The sequence below is a fragment of the Tursiops truncatus genome, chromosome 4 (genome assembly GCF_011762595.2).
Source record: "Tursiops truncatus isolate mTurTru1 chromosome 4, mTurTru1.mat.Y, whole genome shotgun sequence".
Lineage (NCBI taxonomy): Eukaryota > Metazoa > Chordata > Mammalia > Artiodactyla > Delphinidae > Tursiops > Tursiops truncatus.
The window spans coordinates 62,204,034-62,223,261 of record NC_047037.1 but is presented as its reverse complement, the minus strand read 5'-3'; the positions used below and the strand labels follow the sequence as shown (position 1 = coordinate 62,223,261).

Here is a 19,228-nt window from a genome sequence, read left to right as displayed (position 1 = left end):
TAGCAGTCCGCTAGCAGCGAGGTTCCTGGCGCTGCTTCCAGGCTCCTCCGCGGCGGGGCGGGTCCGGGTACTGCTGGCGCCGAGATGCGCCCCGTGCTCGGCCTCCTCCTGGTCTTTGCCGGCTGCACCTTCGCCCTGTACTTGCTGTCGACGCGACTGCCCCGCGGGTCGACACTGGGCACAGATAAGGAGGCTGGAGACAGGTGCGTGGCGGCGGTGACGGGGGCCGGGGTTCGGGTCAGAGGAAGGGAGCCAGGTCCGAGGATGGGGTCTAGGAATCGGATTTTCGGGTTCCTGGATCGGAGGCATCGGGGGCTGGGATTTGGGGTTCAGTTCTGGGACTGGAGATTGGGCCGCGTCTACACGGTCTTGGGCAGACCGGGTGGACGAGAGCGGGGCCTGGCCCTGTCTGGGACCTGCGTGCTGCCGGCTGCGCGGGAGTGCTCTCTGGTGCCTTTGGGGTGGTGATTTGCGGAGGGAAACGCGGCGCCCTACCTTGGGTGGATCCTGCTGGAGCACCTCTGTTCCCGCCATTGGATCGCCTCTTCAGCGGTGTTCCCGTCGCCTTCCCAGGCCCAGCCCTGATCCCCGTTTGCATCCGACCTTCGCCTCTATGTGGACCCGCAGCCTCTTCTTTTTTTTAACATCTTTATTGGGGTATAATTGCTTTACAATGGTGTGTTAGTTTCTGCTTTATAACAAAATGAATCAGTTATACATATACATATGTTCCCATATCTCTTCCCTCATGCGTCTCCCTCCCTCCCACCCTCCCTACCCCTCCAGGTGGTCACAAAGCACCGAACTGATCTCCCTGTGCTATGCGGCCCGCAGCCCCTTCTTAACGACTGCTCTCAGCCTCACTCCATCGTCCTCCCCACTTCACTTCACTACACTTCTGTCAGGTCTGCCCTTGGGGCTTTAAGGCATCCGGTCTTCAGGAGAAACGTTGATAGACAACTTTAAATTATTCACTAATTAATTATCTGCTGTCTTTTCTTGGCTGTCTCTGCTCTTTTCCTTTTACTCCCTGACAGGTTGAGGCAGGAGGCAGTACAAATACCTACCGGGCTGATTTGTCGTGATAAACCAGCATACTGTTTATAAAGTTAATGGAAGTGTGTCAAGGATGTTACTGATGTTTGAATATTAGGACAGCTGTTTTCAGTGACTGTATTCTTTTACTCTAGCTGGGAAGACTCTGCTGTGGGTGTCAGACATACTAAGAGAAATATTCTGATGAGAAACAGGAGGGTTTGCTTATAATTGATCATTGATGGATTCAAGAGTTGTTCAGCTGGCAGAGGCAAGGTAGCCTTTACACTGTAACCCTTGTACAGGGTTCAGAGTGCACTGAGGATCATATAGAGAGGCAGGGTGAAAAGCAGGCTCTTTGAAAGGGTTGGTTCCAAGCCTGACATATTATCAAGAAGATTATGTTTATGGTATGGACAAATATACTTTCCCAGGGAACCTTTAATTGGCTCTTTTGTGACTGATAAAGCAGTCGTTTTACCTAGTAACTTTGGAGCACTGTGAAGTTTGAATTGTCCTTGGCCTAAAGCTTAGGGGGAGGGGGTACTCCTAGAAAGAAAGGCAGTTTAGGACGTTTAGTACTTGCCTAGAAATTAATCCATTTGCCTCTTAAGAATAGTTCATAAAACCTGAGAGCTAAGAGGGAACTTAGTGATTATCCACCTTCAACCCCTCATTTTTCCGATAAGGAAACTGAGGCTCAGGGACTAGCCTGAGATCACACAACTGGACAGTAGCAGAGTTGAGATGCTATGCCAGGTCCCTTGCTTCCAAACCAAGGCTCTTCTTGCCTCTGCTGTGTTATATCAGGTCATCCATTATTCTGGCCTCCCATTAAGTGTGTGTTCCCAGCAGACCAGATGATGGTCACATTTATAAACCTACTTTGGAAAGAAGACACAACAAGTGACTTTATTAGGTATTAGGCTGATCTGGACTCTTGTTTCCATCTGCTTTTCCAAATCTCAGGTCACTGTGGTTCCCCTCGGACCTGGCCGAGCTGCGGGAACTCTCCGAGGTCCTTCAAGAGTACCGGAAGGAGCATCAGGCCTACGTGTTCCTGCTTTTCTGCAGTGCCTACCTCTACAAACAGGGCTTTGCCATCCCTGGCTCCAGCTTCCTGGTCAGTATCCTGTCCTCCTCCTGTGCCTGCCTCCCGGGAAGCCACCTTCTGTCTTTGTAGAGGGGCCCTTAGGCTGCAGATCCTACGGTCCAGAGGACAGACTACTGTGGCTACCATTTGTTGATGGCTTTCCCTGTGTCAGGCACTGTCCTAGTTGCTTTACCTGCACGACCTTATTTAATTCTCCTAAGAGCCAACAATGGGCAATTTTATCCACATTTTACAGATAAGGAAATGAATGGTGAGAAGTTAAGTAACCGTCCCAGGAGGGGGTTGGGCTGAGGTCTGAACCCACATCCGCCCAGCTCCAGAGCCTGCCTTTCCTCTCAGGTATGCTGCTTTTGTTTCTAAGGATTGGATAGGTGTGGAGCACTGTCCTTGAGACCTCTCCCCCTCCGCATGTTGGTGTTTCTTTTTTTTTTAAATTTTTTAAAATTTTTTGTGGTACGCGGGCCTCTCACTGTTGCGGCCTCTCCCATTGCGGAGCACAGGCTCCGGACGCGCAGGCTCAGCGGCCATGGCTCATGGGCCCAGCCGCTCCGCGGCATGTGGGATCTTCCCGGACCGGGGCACGAACCCGTGTCCCCTGCATCGGCAGGCGGACTCTGAACCACCGCGCCATCAGGGAAGTCCCTGGTGATTCTTTTAAAATCTTTTTTCTCCACTAGTCTGTGAGTTCCTTGAGGTCAGGACCTGTTCCTTATTCTCAGCCTATGTGCTTCTTTGCCTGGCCCAGGGAAGTGCCTTTATAAATGTTTGACGAACAGATGCAGGTTGTTCATGGTGATGTTAGGCTGTAGAGGATTGGGAAGTCTCCCTGTGTGGAGAGGACGAGTCATTCTGGTTGTCCGGGCGGCCCCCTGGCTCTCGGGAGCCACAGTGTTAGACCTGGGCTTGTGCTGGGGCTCTTGGGTGCTTCTCATCAGTTGCCATCTCAGATGATACAGAAGAATCTGTGCTGTCCTCCCAGCAGCATTTTAAGCTGGTTGGTATAAATGTATATGTCTGTTATGGCTTTGGGTCTGAATCCCAGCTGTGTAACCCTGAGCAAGTCATTTAACTTCTCTAATGCTGTTTCCTCATCTGTAGAACCGGCATTCTCCTATGTAACCCCCTAGGATTGTTACATGGGAGGATTAAATGACACAGTGGGTGCAGAGGGGCTGGCACGGTGATGGTGTGCTGCCTGGCACTTGTTGCACTTGTTGAATGATTGGGTGACTGAGCAGGAAGACTTGAAAGCTTCCTTCTGCCCTGCTTCTCCCTCCGGCCCCAACATTCAGCTCAGGCTGGATCCACCTAAGCAGTTTGTTAGAAACTGGAAGAAAAGCAAACACATTCTGCCAAGAGAGATGGGGGTGTGTATGGTGCTTGAGGCCAGGGACTGACTCCTGGGGCTTCCCCTGTACCTCTTTCTCTCTTGAGCTGATCCCTCTTCAGGGCGAAGAGCCAGCTGCTACCTGGAGGTGAATCCTGTCTCTGCCTCGTGTGACTCTGGGCACGATACTTAATCTTGCACCTATAGAAGGGGTGAGGATGGTATACTAAACAGGGTCATAGTGGGGATTAAATCAGACCTGTAGTCAAGCACATAGTAGGTGCTGAGGAGATCCCCACCTTCTCACTTCCAGGTTCCCCTTTTACTTTCTCTCTTGGATCCCATGTTTGGCAGGATGATGTCTACCAGCCAAACTGCACTTAGGAAGTATTAGTTCACTTTTCCATTTTTGTCAATCTAAGGCTTTTTTGAGTGTCAGCTAGAACTCTGGTCAACATGGAACCCCCAGTGTTAGCATTATAGAGAAGTAATTCCTATAGGAAGGAAAGACATGAGACATTTTCTAAAGCTTAGGAGGTCTTCCTGAGGGAAAATTCATGGTTTGTGTTTATTTAAAGTAGCAGAAATAACTTGTGAGCTTCATTGCTGCCTCTTCCTAGGGCACCAGGGCTGGCGGGGCCTTGCACAGCCCAAGTGGCAGGCTGGGGGCTGTATACACAGATTTCCCCATTTAATTGTCTCGCCCGCTGAGGTTTTAATCTTCTTCCCAGTTTCAAAGGTGAGGAGACTGAGGCCGGGGGCTGTAGTTCCCAGCTCCTTCATCACTTTTTTTCTTTTCTTTAAAAAATTTATTTATTTTTGGTTGTGTTGGGTCTTCATTGCTGCACCTGGGCTTTCTCTAGTTGCGGCGAGCGGGGGCTACTCTTTATTGCGGTGCGCGGGCTTCTCATTGTGGTGGCTTCTCTTGTTGCAGAGCACAGGCTCTAGGCGCGCAGGCTTCGGTAGTTGTGGCACGCGGGCTTCAGTAGTTGTGGCTCATGGGCTCTAGAGCGCCCATGTGGGATCTTCTGGACCAGGGCTTGAACCCGTGTCCCCTGCATTGGCAGGCGGATTCTTAACCACTGTGCCACCAGGGAAGCCCCTTCATCACTTTTCATTCATCTCTTTAGAGTGGGAGTTAGGTTTTCTCCAGGAAAATCACTGAAGGAGGAGGGAACCTAGGACTCTTGGGCTCCAGGACAAGATGGCTGGTAGCTGCCAGATGTTCTCATGGCAGAGGATTTGTTTTCTTTGCAGAATGTTTTAGCCGGTGCTTTGTTTGGGCCATGGCTGGGGCTTCTGCTGTGCTGTGTGCTGACCTCGGTGGGTGCCACATGCTGCTACCTGCTCTCCAGTGTTTTTGGCAAACAGCTGGTGGTCTCCTATTTTCCTGACAGAGTGGCCCTGCTGCAGAGGAAGGTAAGGCGAGGGGGTACATCTAAGTGCCGGGCCCCCAGAAAGTTACCACGTGGCCCTGAGGGGAGTAGGGGCAGAGATCTCCCACAGTGTTCCTCTATCCTGCCTCAGGATGTCCCAGGGGTCCTGTTGATGTCTCCAGGAGACGCAGATCTGAGCTCAAATCCCAGCTCCATCACTACCAACTCTGTGTCTTTGGGCAGGTTCCTGACTTTTCTGAGCCTGTGTCTTTGGGCAGGTTCCTGACTTTTCTGAGCCTCAGGTACCTCCACTTAAAAAATGAGGAAAAGAATCTCTGCTCTGGAATTTATAGAATATGTAAAATAGAGTATGTAGAACAGTGCCCGGCATTAACAGATTTTCAATACCTGGAGACTCTTTCTGCTTCTTAATGGCCTTGTCTTCTTTGGCTACAGGTGGAGGAGAACAGAAACAGCTTGTTTTTTTTCTTACTGTTTTTGAGACTTTTCCCCATGACGCCAAACTGGTTCTTGAACCTCTCGGCCCCAATTCTGAACATCCCCATCGTGCAGTTTTTCTTCTCTGTTCTTATCGGTAAGACGTGGTGTGTAAATTTGAGTCTCACAGTTGTCCTGGGCATGTGCCTGCCTCTGCGAGCACAGGCTCATGAAGAGCATCGAAAGGCCTTATCTAAAGTAATTGTTCCTGACTGCAGACCTACTCGGGCTTGAACATGAAAACCCATAAAAATACTTCTGGAAAAAATAGGGATTGTTCATTCTGTAACTGTATTTAATGCCTATTGTGTGCCAAGCACTGTGCCAGGCCCTGGGATTAGAAGAGTAATCTGTGTAACACACACATCTTGGCCCATAGTAAGGGCTCAGTAAAAGCAGAGTTGGAGTGAGGGGACGTGGGCAGAAGGCAAGTGGAGGCAGGGGAAGGGTCAGAGCAAGGGGCTTCCTGTTTGGCTTTGGCCCGTTTTGATTAAGATCTGCCTTAGGAAGAGCTGGTACTAGTGCGGTTCCTTCTTGCCTTTTGACAATTGTATGACCTTCAACAAGCTCCTTACCCTCATGGGCCACTTGGCCAAATGAGGGGCTAGGACTAGAGCAGTGTTTCTCTAAGTATGAGCTTTGAACCATCTGAATGGTAAAATTGTTAACAGCCTGTAAAATCACTGACTTACTTTCTCCACACTGGAAGCAAACCACCCTCTCTAAACCTAAGGCAAGGGTCTCCTCTCTTAACCCTTCTTTAGAACATGGAAGGGAAGGCTACTCAGGGCTCTGGGTCAGACATGACAAATCTGTGGTTGAGCAGCTGCTATTAATAGGGAATTCCTGAGAGAAGTTGAGATCTTAAATTGAAGCAGAATCTACCACGGCTAATTCTGTCAGACAGCCTTTTAGACAGCATGCCTCAGCACCTCTGTTAGCAGCCTGTAATCACCCAGGTGGCACGAGACTTGGAAGGACTCCAGAGACTGAGATTCTAGTTACCCTTCTGACAAGCTGTGTGACCTTCATGAGTCTATGATCTTGAGGCATCATCTACTAGAGGAGTGGATCAGATCATCAGGGAGTCCCAAACCAATCAGAATCTTGGGAGTGGGGGTCAGGAGAGGCTGTTAGAATGCAGGTTCCTGGGTTCTACCCCAGACCCAGGTAACCAGAATCCCTGGGGTGTTACCCGAGGATGTGGTTTTTTTTTTTTTTTTTTTTTGCGGTACGCGGGCCTCTCACTGCTGTGGCCTCTCCCATCGCGGAGCACAGGCCCCAGACACGCAGGCTCAGCGGCCATGGCTCACGGGCCCAGCCGCTCTGTGGCACGTGGGATCCTCCCGGACCGGGGCACGAACCCGCGTCTCCTGCATCGGCAGGCAGACTCTCAACCACTGCGCCACCAGGGAAGCCCTGAGGATGTGTTTTTAACAACTTCACCAGGGGTTTGTTATACAACCAGCCTCTCTAGCCACCAGTCAGACTTGTGGGATCCAGTGGATTTGATGACCTCTTACATACAGTACAGAACATGAGTAGTACTACTGCTTCTAAGAAACCTGTTTTTATCACAGGCGTACTGTAAACCTCATAATGCTGGTGCTTCTCTTTACTTTGGCTGTTGGGCGCTCAGAACCAAATTTGGGGTCACCTCTAGCAAATGAGTGAACTTTATGCATTTTTGCTTAAGTACTAACTGTACTTTGTTTATTCTTCTCTCATTTTGTTTTATTCTCCATTCATTTTGTTTTTTCCTATTTAAAAAAATGTCTAATCTTACTGTAGTATATATATTTTGTGAACCATCTCAAGTCCTTTTGCTGAATGAGACAAATGTATGTGGGAAGTGAGGAAAGGAGGGGCAAGAGTGGAAAAGAAGGGAAAGACGTAATATGTTTAGAGGTCAGGAATTGGGCAAAAACAGTACAAAACTGGAGTCACTGTTGTGAATTCCTGGTGACATTTCTGAAGGACTATTGTTCTTCATTTTCCTGCTCCCCAGTAACAGGCTCTTTCCCTTTTCTTCTTCAAGGTTTGATTCCATATAATTTCATCTGTGTGCAGACGGGCTCCATCCTGTCAACCCTGACTTCTCTGGATGCTCTTTTCTCCTGGGAAACTGCCTTTAAGCTGTTGGCCATTGCCCTGGTGGCCTTAGTTCCTGGAACCCTCATTAAAAAATTCAGTCAGAAGGACCTACATTTGAATGAAACGAGCAACGCTCATCATCTAAATAGTAGAAAGTACACCTGATCTGGATCTTTTGGTTGCCTCATCCCTGGACTCTACTGTTTATTTATTTGTGTAATGGGCGTGGTCCTCTGAAGCCCCTCATTGTTTTTAAATTATTCTCAACAGTTGATTTAGACACTATTCTTCTGTGTGCACTGTCTTGTCATGAAGGACACTCTGTGCTCTAGAAAGTGAATTATATCAGGTTCTCAAGGCAGCCCTGATTTAGCAGGACACTCTGCAAAATGGATGGCCTCCTAGCAAATCCTGTTTGTATTTTACTGAATAACAAGGAACTCAGGCCAAGCCCTGAGCTGCTTCGGGAGAGGCTGCCGATTGCCCTTGTCCAGGGCGCCTCGTCTGCACAGTGATCAGCTGTTGTGACAGGTGTTATCCTTTTACGTCCCTCGTGGACATGATTAGTGTAGATAATGACATGTGAACCCACATCACTGACACCACTCTTCATCTTGTTAGTCTCCTGAAGAGTGATCCTTCTGCACTGTTTTGCTGATGACCTACCTCTTCCATAAATCAGAGGAAACAAGCTGACAAACTGCATGGGATTTCCATGTACAGCTCAAAACCACAGTGATTGCTGTGATGCTCTTTGTGTTCAGACGCACTGATGTTACCACATATGTCACATCTCCTCTTGTTTGCATGTCCTGACAATTCAGCTGATTGCAAACAGACTATTGAATATCAGTGGAGCAAACTCTGTATGTTATGAATACTCTGGAGAAGTTCTTACCCATCTGGATGGGCAGAACCCTTGACTCACTTGAACCAAATGACTGTGAGTACATTTTCTAGTCTGTCCTTTCTGTGTGGAAATCCCTCCTCTGTCTTGCTGGGACAATGGATTCAGTACACTCCAATATCACCCAGTATACCCTCTGAATGCTTTTTTTCATTTTGTCATTTCCTGAGAATAACTGAGGGAATAATTCTATTTTATCTTTTAATTCAGGTGAATTAAGGGGAGAATTTGGTTTTGGATTAATTTGTTGTGTTGTATTTTAATGATCTGTAGCTGTCATGGCTTCCTATGGCTGCAGGATTGAATTGGCACAGACCTGTTCATGCTTCCAAGGACAGAAGGGCCTTGGCACCTAAAATGGCCAGCTCTGGGATCCTGTACCCTACAGGAGTAACTCATCATTTCTTAGCAGAACTGTTGTCCCTGGGCACCATCTGCTGGGTTTTTGATTTGGCTTGGCCAAGAATCTTGCCAAGGCTTTAATGTAGACCAGTTGTTCTACATGAATTCTTGGGAATTCATGACAGAGAATGAATTTCCAAGCAGTGTTTTTTGGACATGGTATAATCCAAAAAACACAACAAGGACTTCATTTTTAAGGATGTGTTGCTTTAAAAGAAGCTTGATAACAAGAGTGGGAGTGAGGAGGATGCCAACTGGACTTGGAGATCCGTGGCTCTTTGTGTTGTGAAGTAGGAGGAGGGAAGGGGGGACACAAGGAAGCTCTCTACACTATTGAAAGTATGGCCCTTTGCCCTTTATCCAGATCCTTGGATTGGTCTCTCTCCCATCTCCCCCGTGATTTTGCAACAATGTGCCTTATCAGTTGTGAGTTTACAGGCAAAGCAATTTCCCAAATAAATGGATATAAATATTCTGTGTGGTGTGTGTTTATACATGTTGCTAACTTTCAATTCCCATTGCCAGTGGGAATCAGGATTGGCTGAAAATCAGACAATCCAAAGTGGTGTCTTAGCTTTCTACTCTCAAGCTTCTTACCAGTTGTACACACTGGAAGCCAGATTTTCACTTTTGCCTTTTCCCTCGTATGCATACTTTATAATAGGGTACTAATACCACAGAAGTAGCTGTAAGATGGGCAGCAGGAAAGTCGTAGGGAAGAAGAAGAGTGCCTGTCTAGGATACGACAGAATAATCACCAAGAGACGATAACCAAAGAAAATCATGGTCATCTCTTCCTTCTGTGGATGTGTCTGACGAAAGAGCCCCAGAAACCAGCTTTTCCCATCACCTATTTTTCCTGGCTGCGGGAGACCCAGTCATGTAAAGTCTTCCTTTCCTGTAAGTTCTGACAAATACTGAGACTTGTGAAGGCAGCTCTCAGGACACAAACAGTACCTATAAGGAAAAGACAGGACAGAAAACAGTGAAGTACACTTTTTGTTTAATTCCATGCATTTGTTTGCTTTGATAGTCGCTCTTGTTCCCATCGCTGTACAATTGTTCAATACAAAGAGGGAGCCGGCATCAGAACCCACACAGGGAGCAGGGGAACTAACAGTACCGGAGACCTCAGAGGACACAGATGAGGGAGATCATTCTGAGACTTGACTACAAAAAAAGTTAATTTGCTCCAAATTGAAAGGAACTCAAATTATTGCAATCAAGAATCAAAGTGGGTCGTCCCACTTCCAGACTCTGAGAAGTGGTCGCTCGAGGTAGTGAGCTACCCGGGCGATGCGGTCAATAAGGGACATCTTCCTATTAGCCTGCGCCTTCTGGTGGGGTTCCCTCTGGTCTGCAACCACGGGAGGACCCTGTGTGTCTGGTCACTGGGCAGCAGCCTGGGGCCAGGAGCCAGCGTGCCCCTGAGTGCTGTGAAGTGGCTCTAGCGAGTAGGCCTGGGATTTGGCCGGACGTTTTCTTACAGTGGCCTTACCGTCTGCTTGGGGGCTTGGCCCTGTGTGAAATCCTGCCAGCATGCTCCGGTTACGTGACAGTTAACAAAAGCCTTAACCTAACCCTTTTGGGGTTACCCTATTTCTCAGAACAGTGATTTCAGAGCTCCCCTCTTCTGCCACCTGTCCCTGAGAAGTGTTCCAGGTTCCACAGGGGTCCTCCATTTGGCAGTCTAGTTCCTTCCAGTTTGAATAGGTGCTTGCAGTATTGGCTGTAACATGCAAACAGGCAGACTAATGTGATTCTTATGTGCTAGTCTGTGAGGCTGCTAACATTGGCGATGTGAGTATATTAGGACATTTATTCTATGAAATCAGCAATGAAGAAAAATATGCTGCCTAGAAAGGCACTAAATTCATACTGACAGTACAAGTCAGAGTCTTGAAAAGAATGTCACGTTTTGGTACATCAGTCTCATAGAGTCTAAGGAAGAAGCAAGTAACTGGGACTTGTATTAACTTTCTGTTTATAGAAGGTGGTGGAGGAACATGCTCATTTAACAATGAAATGATGTAAATGAAGAGACATTTTGGAATTCAATATACAATTGGAATCGTACTCCAAAAGGGCAGTGGGTGGAGGCACATGGCCTTTTTGCTGTCATTGGTGCTGCCCCCTGATAGCTGTAGGGTGGGATCTATAAGGAGTACACTGGTATATCCTGTCATTCTCCCATCAGGGCTAACTCGAGATCTCAAACCACCTTAGGAAATTAATTATGAGGTTAGAGCTGGGACAGCAAACAGATCTCCCCTTGCACACCAATTCCAATCAAGTGCCAATTATGGCTCCAAATGCTGTGTTGTGAGAGGTTCTGAGGCCATGTCCAGGCTCAGTAGGAAAGAATATGGTGATCAATAAATACCACGGTCTTGGGTATTGAGGGTGGAGATGGCAGATGGTGGTATGAGGTGGTATTTTGGTTTCTGGCTTGGTAGAAAAACAAAATACAACATAGGGCACTATACTGCAGAGCAGGGCAGGAATTCCTTGGAATTTGTAGAATTCAGTCACAGGAAGTTCAAGTAGAAACATTTTAAGGAAGGGGGGCGGATTGAGACAAAAGGGCATGGAAAAAAAGGGTAAATCTTTTGATCGATAAGAATGCATTCACACTGGAAAAAGTCAATGCTCCACAGTGGGAGAGGGCATTGAAAATTGGGTTGGTACCAGGAAAACCCCAAATCATCAAATCTATTATTACTTAGGGTAAGAGGAAAATTTAGTACAATGAGGCCTTTAAGTGGAAGTCCAGTGTACTTATTAAACCCTACTAAAATATCCTTAATTCTAGAAGGATGGATTTGTTGATACTAAAGTTTTAAAATATGTGAACTTCAAGCTGGTCATACCGAACCATCATACAACACAGTTAACACCTTCACCTCCCTGGGTAGGTGCTCCCCACAATCTCACCAACAGGTCCAAACTTTAGTGGTGGTAAGGTCTATTATAACTGCAAAGGAGGATGCAGGCTTCTCAGTCCCTCTGCCAAGCAATTTTAAGAGGAATTGTTATTCAGAGGACATGATCTAGAAATAGATAGGAATCAGAACCAAATGCCCATCTGCAAAACAAATAAAAACTCATTATCTTGCAGTCAGTCAAAACCAGATGCTAAATGAATGTGGAATTCACTTCAAGGGGGTTAAACTTTTGATCAACAATGAAGCTTGAAATCATAGTCCTGTGATTCCTTAAAGCACTGCCACCCAGTTGTCAGACTGAAGAATTAGCTCTTAAATTCCCTGAGCTCTTCGTTCCACTCTTCAGATGACTGTGGAGTTGTTCTCAAAGAAACACACACTAATTCAAAATTGTGCTGGTTATTTCAAGGCAGGCAGTGAAGGGTAGCCTGGGATAGAGAAGGCATTTCTCTTTTAACCTAGACTAAAGACACTGTTCTCTGAAGCCTCTAGTCACTTCTACTAAAAAATAAGTAAAATGTTCAACGTGGAACTTTATTCAACTTTTTTTTTAAAAATAAATTTATTTATTTATTTTTGGCTGCGTTGGGTCTTTGTTGCTGTGTGCGGGCTTTCTCGAGTTGCGGCGAGCGGGGGCTACTCTTCGTTGTGGTGTGCGGGCTTCTCATTGTGGTGGCTTCTCTTGTTGTGGAGCTCAGGCTCTAGGCATGCGGGCTTCAGTAGTTGCGGCTCATGGGCTCAGTAGTTGTGGCTCGCGGGCTCTAGAGCACAGGCTCAGTAGTTGTGGAACATGGGCTTAGCTGCTCCACGACATGTGGGATCTTCCCGGACCAGGGCTCGAACCTGTGTCCCCTGCATTGGCAGGCGGACTCTCAACCACTGCTCCACCAGGGAAGCCCTATTCAACTCTTGACAATAGAGTGAATGACTTGAATATTCAATACTGTTTGCTATGCTAACTTGCTCATAACAGTCAATCCAGACAGGTATATGGCATTACCATGGCAGACAGTCAAGATGGGAATTCAAAAAAGTTATCAAAATTATGAGGTATTGGGGTGGGTTTTCCAGGAAGACCATCACTGAAAGGGGTAAGACACGTTAACCTTCATGTTCCTCTTTGGCCACGACAGGTGGGCAAGACCTGGACACGCTGAAGGGTCAGCGTTGTATGTTGGACAGAAAGAGGACACAGAGGGACTTCCCTGGCGGTCCAGTGGTTAAGACTTCACCTTCCAATGCAGGGGATGCAGGTTTGATCCCTGGTTGGGGACCTAAGATCCCACATGCTTCGCGGCCAAAAAAACAAGACATAGAACAGAAGCAATATTGTAACAAATTCAATAAAGACTTTATAAATGGTCCACATCAAAAAAAATAAATAAATAAAGAGGACACAGAGTTGTAGCCTCTCTGTTCTCAGAAGTAATGAACCAGAGAGATTCACAGTATGGTGTGGTCTGAAGTCAGAGGATGAAAAATATGGGCTTTCAAGGTACTTTTCCAGCTCTGTGACTAAGAGACTAAGCCTCATTCTAGAATTTCTCTTGTCTTGCTATGGGGTGACATCACAGTTAGGCATTTCTTTGGTCATGCCATCTCTTTATTTCCTTTTTATAGTCTCCCAACTAGGAGAAAAATGTTGGTTTAATGGGATTTAGTAGGAAGGAGATTACAAACTATGCTGCCAGTTCTTGAAACTATCTACCCCACAGGCCCCATGCAGATTCCCTGTAGGCCTGTTCCTCTCAGGGCATTAAATAATTCTGTTTGTGCTTCTAATGTAGTCCCATGATTTTATTTCTTAAGAAACTCGAGAAAATGTACAGCTTTTGAACTCTTTGTCCACCACTCAGTCATCTGATGCCCACCTAGGAGCTTTTGCGATCAAGTCAAAATCACAACGTATCCACTGGACCTCAGGGCGGTACACGCATCCTCAGATGATTGTTGTTGTACACAGAAAATGAGGGAATACAGCTAAGACAAATACCAGGGAGCTCCCAAATGGCAGTTCCATTTTCATTCCTTCATAAGAATCCATAATAATTCATGGTTAGCAATAAAAACAATCATTGTGCTACACCATAAACCACACTTTCTGATCGACAGAAAATGAGAAAGATAATTATAAAATAAAATAACAAAGATAATAATACCATAACTTAAGATCTTTCATGTAGTCCAGCTACAGAATTTATACAAAATGGAATAATTTAATGAAACAATACTGCTCTCTGTATAAGTTAAATATTTTCCTTCAGCCTACCTAAGAGCTATAAATTACAGACACTAAATTTTAAATCAATGTCTCAACATAAAGTGTAAACAAATGGAGGGATCAAAACAAGCAAAAGGAACTGCTCTATATTCCCTCCTGCTTTTCCTTTTTGGCCAATGCAATCAGTGACACCCAGAGGAGGGTGATGTTTTCATCTGTACTGGAAATGGTTTAATACCTGTGTATGTAAGTCTTTCCTGAAGTCTAGTCCGATGCAATATCAGAGCGTCTAGCCACCCTCTCCAGGTCTTGAGCTTCGAGGTTGTTTGGCTTTAACTGATTTTGGAGACAGAGACAGGAACTAGGCCAACATCTGTTTTTATATAAAATTCTAGATAAAAATTTCCTTAACGCCAAGGCACCATGAGGTACCTTGGGATGTTTCTCAGAGCCCATGACCCTAGAGACAGGAAGGACCTCATGCCTTGGACAATATTTTTCCAATCTCTGCTTAGCATCAGTTGTTCTTTCTATGAATTTCCAAATCCAATTATTCAAAACTACATTGATCCAAATACATGTTACAAGTAGCATTTAACAAAAATGCTATCGTGATAGGGGAGGGGTTGCCCTTTGCAAGTTGCTTATTTTGCCTTTATTCTGATAGTGGTAGCCAGTCACTACAGCTTCTGGGATAGAATGAGTTAACAAATAAAAACATGGGGGATGGTTTGGGATTGGACATCGGGCAGACTGACACACCTCCTAGCTGTCTTCAAGGACTGTTCTGTTTAAATCAATAAAACTCTAGTAGACAAGCAACCTGGTTCCAGGGTGGGGTGATCCCATCTTCTGCACGTAGTTGAACTGAGACATTCTGAGAATGTCCTTTTACAAATTCCACATTTGCTCTTCCAACACTGTTGGACATTCTCTTTTTGTCTTCTCCTTCTCTCCTCCTCAGGCTCTCCCTCCCCTGCCCCCTTTTTCCCTAAAAGAAGCGGCCAACAGGTGGAAAGGAAATAGGCTACAGGAAACTGGCACTTGAGTCTGAAAAATCAACACATTGGTCAAGGTAATGCATTTGCCAAGGTAGTGACATTGACAGCATAAAAAGCAGAAAATTTGTCAAGGACAAGGTTGGACACTGTCTGTAAGTCTCACTACCAACGCTGCTCAGCGTTTTAAAAATGAGATCAGCTTTGACACACGCAGTTTTCTTTTTCCTCCTAGAGGAAGCACATGCCCTCAAAGGCCTTGGGTGCAAGTCTCTGGTCTCCAAAATTGTCTAGGTCTTTCCATCACCCATCTGGACAAGCTGGGTGAATTTAATGTGGTCTGTTCACAGATTACCTGGAATTGCTTTTCTTTTGCTGTTTTTGTTTTCTAAAATGTTCAGTATGTCTTGCTCTGGCTCTTCTTCAGTCACTTATGGCCAGAGGAACTGGTCCCCTGTTCAAGCAGCAGTTAATACCTCCTGGCTCCACAGATTCCCAAGGATGTTGCTCCTGAATTCCACTTCTGTTCTTTCCTCCTTTCTTTCTCTCTCTCTCTCTCTTTTTTTTGCAAGAAATTATTGTCTTTCTCTCTATCATATATAGTTCACTCTTTACAGTACAAAGTGTTAAAATGTCAAACAAAAATAAATATCAGTGTTACAGTAGCTAGAATATTCAATAAAATAGATCCCTGCCATTCTTGATTGAAATGTTCAGTGAGACTTAATTTCATTTGGATATTTTTTTCCAGAGATTTGTGAAGTCTCATGTTCCTGTTATTGCAGCTCACGTCTAGGGGTAAGAAAGATGGGGCAGCTCTCTTCCCAGACAAAAAAGCAGGGAGAGAGTGGGAAGAGTCTGGGTGTGGGATGGATGTGAAATGCCAGTATAGTCATGAGATCTTCAGGGTAGGTATTCTTTCATTACCAAGTAGCAGAGCTGTAGTGTTTATTGGTCCTAACTGTGGCATCAGAACGCTCCCCATCTGAAGAGTCACAGTCCGATTCTTCAAACTGCATAGGATTCTGCAAAGTCAAGACAACATAAGACCTTAATTCCTTTCTGCAATCACTCAGTAAACATATTTTGAGCACCTCTCATGTGACAGGCGCTGTGCTGGGTTGCTCGCTAAGATAAAGGAGATCAGGTCCTGTCCTTGTGGGGTTTACGGAGAAAGAAGACATATAAAGATGATGATGGCAATTATGACGAAGGTGATGACAGTGATAACAGTGCCCCCAAAGCCCTACATATATTGTTTACTATGTCCCAGGCACTGCTGTAAGTGCTTTAACATCTATTAATCCACTCAATCCTCACAACAACCCTATGAAATAGGGGCTGTTATCATACCCATTTTACAGATAAGGGAACTGACCTACAGCGAGGTTAAGTGGCTTACCCAATGTCACACAGTGAGTTAGTGGAAAGGCTGAGATTTGCATCTAGGCAGTCAGATTTCAGGGTCTACACTTCCAACCACTATGCTATCGTGCCTCTCAGAAGGCAGTACCGTCTGTGAACTAAAGTGTTACATGTGCTCTGATAGCATGTAGGGGCTGGTGGGGACACAGAGGAGGGAAGCTCACACCCTTAACCAGGTTGGGAGATGGGGTCGGAAGTGATGCTTGAGTGAAATCTTGGAATGAAGGGTTCCTGAGCAGTTCCGTGTCTGTGCTTCCTTTGGGAGAACTGCCCCCATTCTGGGGGGGCTCTGTTATCTCTGTACTTCTACTGACTTCATGGAGGCAGTTGTTTTATCTTATATACTAGACGATGATTGTAAAGGCCCTAAGGACTTGAGCATGTTCTAACCCAAAGAGCTCCAGGAAGGGAAGAGTGATGAGAGGAGAAGGGAGGAGAACCCCCCACCTCATAGCCACGGTCCTCCGCACACAGCTTGCCCAGAGACATCTGCGTCTTCACACGGCGCACAGCACACTCCTTGTCAGACAGCCCGTCTGAATGCGAGGATATCTCAATGGGGATCTCCGGCGTCTGGGATAGCAGGTCATCTAGCTTCTCTGCCAGGCGGTCTTCGAGTTTATCCACTAACTCCTCAGGGCTGTTTGAGTGGTCACTGGTATTTCCTTCCTCTCCGTCAGACACAGAGAAATTCTCAGAGCTAAAGGTTGAATATGACTGGCAGCTGCTGATACAGCGATGGGGCCTAGAACCACAAAGAACCAGAGGAACTTAGTCCCAGGAACGGCTACTTTCCTTTTTTTTTTTTGGCATGCCCCGGGATCTTAGTTCCCTGACCAGGGATCGAACCCACGCCCCCTGCAGTGGAAGCGTGGAATCTTAACCACTGGATCGCCAGGGAAGTCCTTACTTTCCTTTCCTTGTCAGTCAGTCGCAGCCTTGGTGGGAGGTGATCTAGTTCTTTTTTCCTGCCCCTGAGGGAGAGTCAAATCCCAAAAGGTAGAAACTGTTTAAAGCAACAGAGAGAGAAATCTGAGCTCTGTTTGTTTTATATGTTTATGTGGCTCCACACAACGCTCCAAAACTGATGGCTACCGCTGGTCTCTGAGAAAATCCGCTGGTCTAATGACACTGTGTACACCGCTGTGGTAGGAAACGTTCACATTGAGAGTGTGCTTCTTATACACAGAGAATCAACCACCTAGGTTCTCAAGGGTGAAAGAGACTTTGGAGAGTCTCTGGTCTGACTCCTCTCCCACAGCAGAAAACTGGAGGCAGAGAAGGGAAGTGACGTGTTCAAGGCCACACAGCAGAGCTGGGCTCGGGCCAGGTCTACTCACGTACCACCATGTCCTTCCCTACCTGCCTGGGCATGGTGGGGCGTTTCTCATGGGGCAGAGCGGCCCAGAAGGCCGACCCCCAACAGAAATGTGCTTGGAAGGAACATTCACTCTGCAGCTGTGGGCGCTGCCCAGCCAGTTGCTGGCTCATTCCAGGTAACATCTGGGTTTAGCTCTGATGAGGCAAAGCTCCTGGGGTAGGGGGAGGGGATTTACGAAAGTTCCTCATTTCTTTTCCATTGTTTGCAAGAAGCCTAGTAAATAAGAATACTGTTAGCTTACGCTGACTTAACAAACAAAACAAATAAGAAAAGAGAAGACTGCCCTTTCCCTCTGTCATTGTCTGATCTTTCTGTATTTCTTAGTACAAAGCGATTTTGATGGCATATGATCTGAGTTTGGGTGATGGGCAGGCCAGGTGATGGGCTGGGGGCGGGGGTGGCATCAAGGACACATGAAAAGAGGCCAGATGGAGGAAGCCCATGTGGGAAACGGAAGTTAAAGTAGGACTCACACCTTCTCAAGGCTGGTAATCCAGGGGCTTCCCTGGTGGCGCAGTGGTTAAGAATCCTCCTGCAAATGCAGGGAACACGGGTTCGAGCCTTGGTCCGGGAAGATCCCACATGTCGCGGAGCAACTAAGCCCCTGCACCACAACTACTGAGCCTGCGCGCCTAGAGCCTGTGTTCCACGACAAGCCACTGCAATGAGAAGCCTGCGCACCGCAACTAGAGAAAGCCCACGTGCAGCAATGAAGATCCAACAAAGAAAGAGAGAAAGAAAGTCTGGTAATGCAGAAGGGAGACAGAGAGAAGAATGTTATAATATTAAAAGCAAAACCGTGAGGTAAAACTAAAATTTTGCATCATAGCAAGAAAGAAAGGTGGGAAGCCATCAGGTGGGCTGAGTTAATGGTGGTCATAAGAACAAAAGCTGGAAGTAACATAATTGCGATGCCTGTAGAATGAGGTCAGAGGATGAAAAGACATTTTATTCGGGCTCAATGTCCCTGCATAGGAGAAAACACAGCGTCCAAGGAAACAACAAGACAGCAATGGCAATGTGGTAGGAATAGCTCAGGGGATGAGGACAGATTTCAATTTTGTGTACAGCATAGGCACCCGGAGTACAATTTACCAAAGTACTAGAAGTCCCTTGGTTTTAGGAAATTCCTGGTTCTGGGTAGGTACACAAACCTTCCTGGGGGATTCTTAAAGGCTTCCTCTTCAAAAACAGATGCCTAGTAGCAGAAAAGGCCTCCTGGGAGGAAAACTACCTTCCATACTTCTACAAAAGGGCAGCTCTTAATTCTAGAAATGAGGGGTGTGGTCCTTCTTTAGTCCTATAAGCAAAGTTATTATTGCTGGCTAGGCAGGAAGCTATTTCTAAGGATGGGTGGAAGGAGGACTCGACTCATTTAATTATACTCAATTTGAGGTATAAAACCCAAGGCATGGAGAGTGCTATGGATTTAATTGCATCCTCCCAAAATTCATATGTTGAAGCCTTACCTACAATGTGACTGAATCTGGAGAGAGGGTCTTTAA

At 46.3% G+C, this 19,228-nt stretch overlaps 2 protein-coding genes across 4 annotated transcripts in view; one reads left to right on the top strand and one right to left on the bottom strand.

The window, feature by feature from the left end:
• Positions 1-9,228, top strand: TMEM41A (transmembrane protein 41A). The gene is made up of 5 exons (XM_033855596.2): positions 1-203; positions 2,005-2,158; positions 4,734-4,895; positions 5,309-5,447; positions 7,389-9,228. The coding sequence occupies exons 1-5, from the start codon at positions 85-87 to the stop codon at positions 7,607-7,609; spliced, it is 795 nt and encodes a 264-aa protein (XP_033711487.1). The 5' UTR covers positions 1-84; the 3' UTR covers positions 7,610-9,228.
• Positions 9,229-9,734: 506 nt separating this feature from the next.
• MAP3K13 (mitogen-activated protein kinase kinase kinase 13) overlaps positions 9,735-19,228 on the bottom strand; it is a 164,233-nt gene continuing 154,739 nt past the window's right edge. For 2 of the 3 annotated variants that reach the window (XM_073803977.1, XM_019946286.3), the window contains exons 14-15: positions 16,790-17,087; positions 9,736-15,942 (exon numbers count right to left, since the gene is read on the bottom strand). In XM_073803977.1, the coding sequence (XP_073660078.1) occupies positions 15,841-15,942; positions 16,790-17,087 (400 nt within the window). In that variant the 3' untranslated portion in view covers positions 9,736-15,840. Of the gene's footprint in view, positions 15,943-16,789; positions 17,088-19,228 lie in introns of all 3 variants that reach the window. The other variant, XM_073803978.1, reaches the window with a different exon arrangement.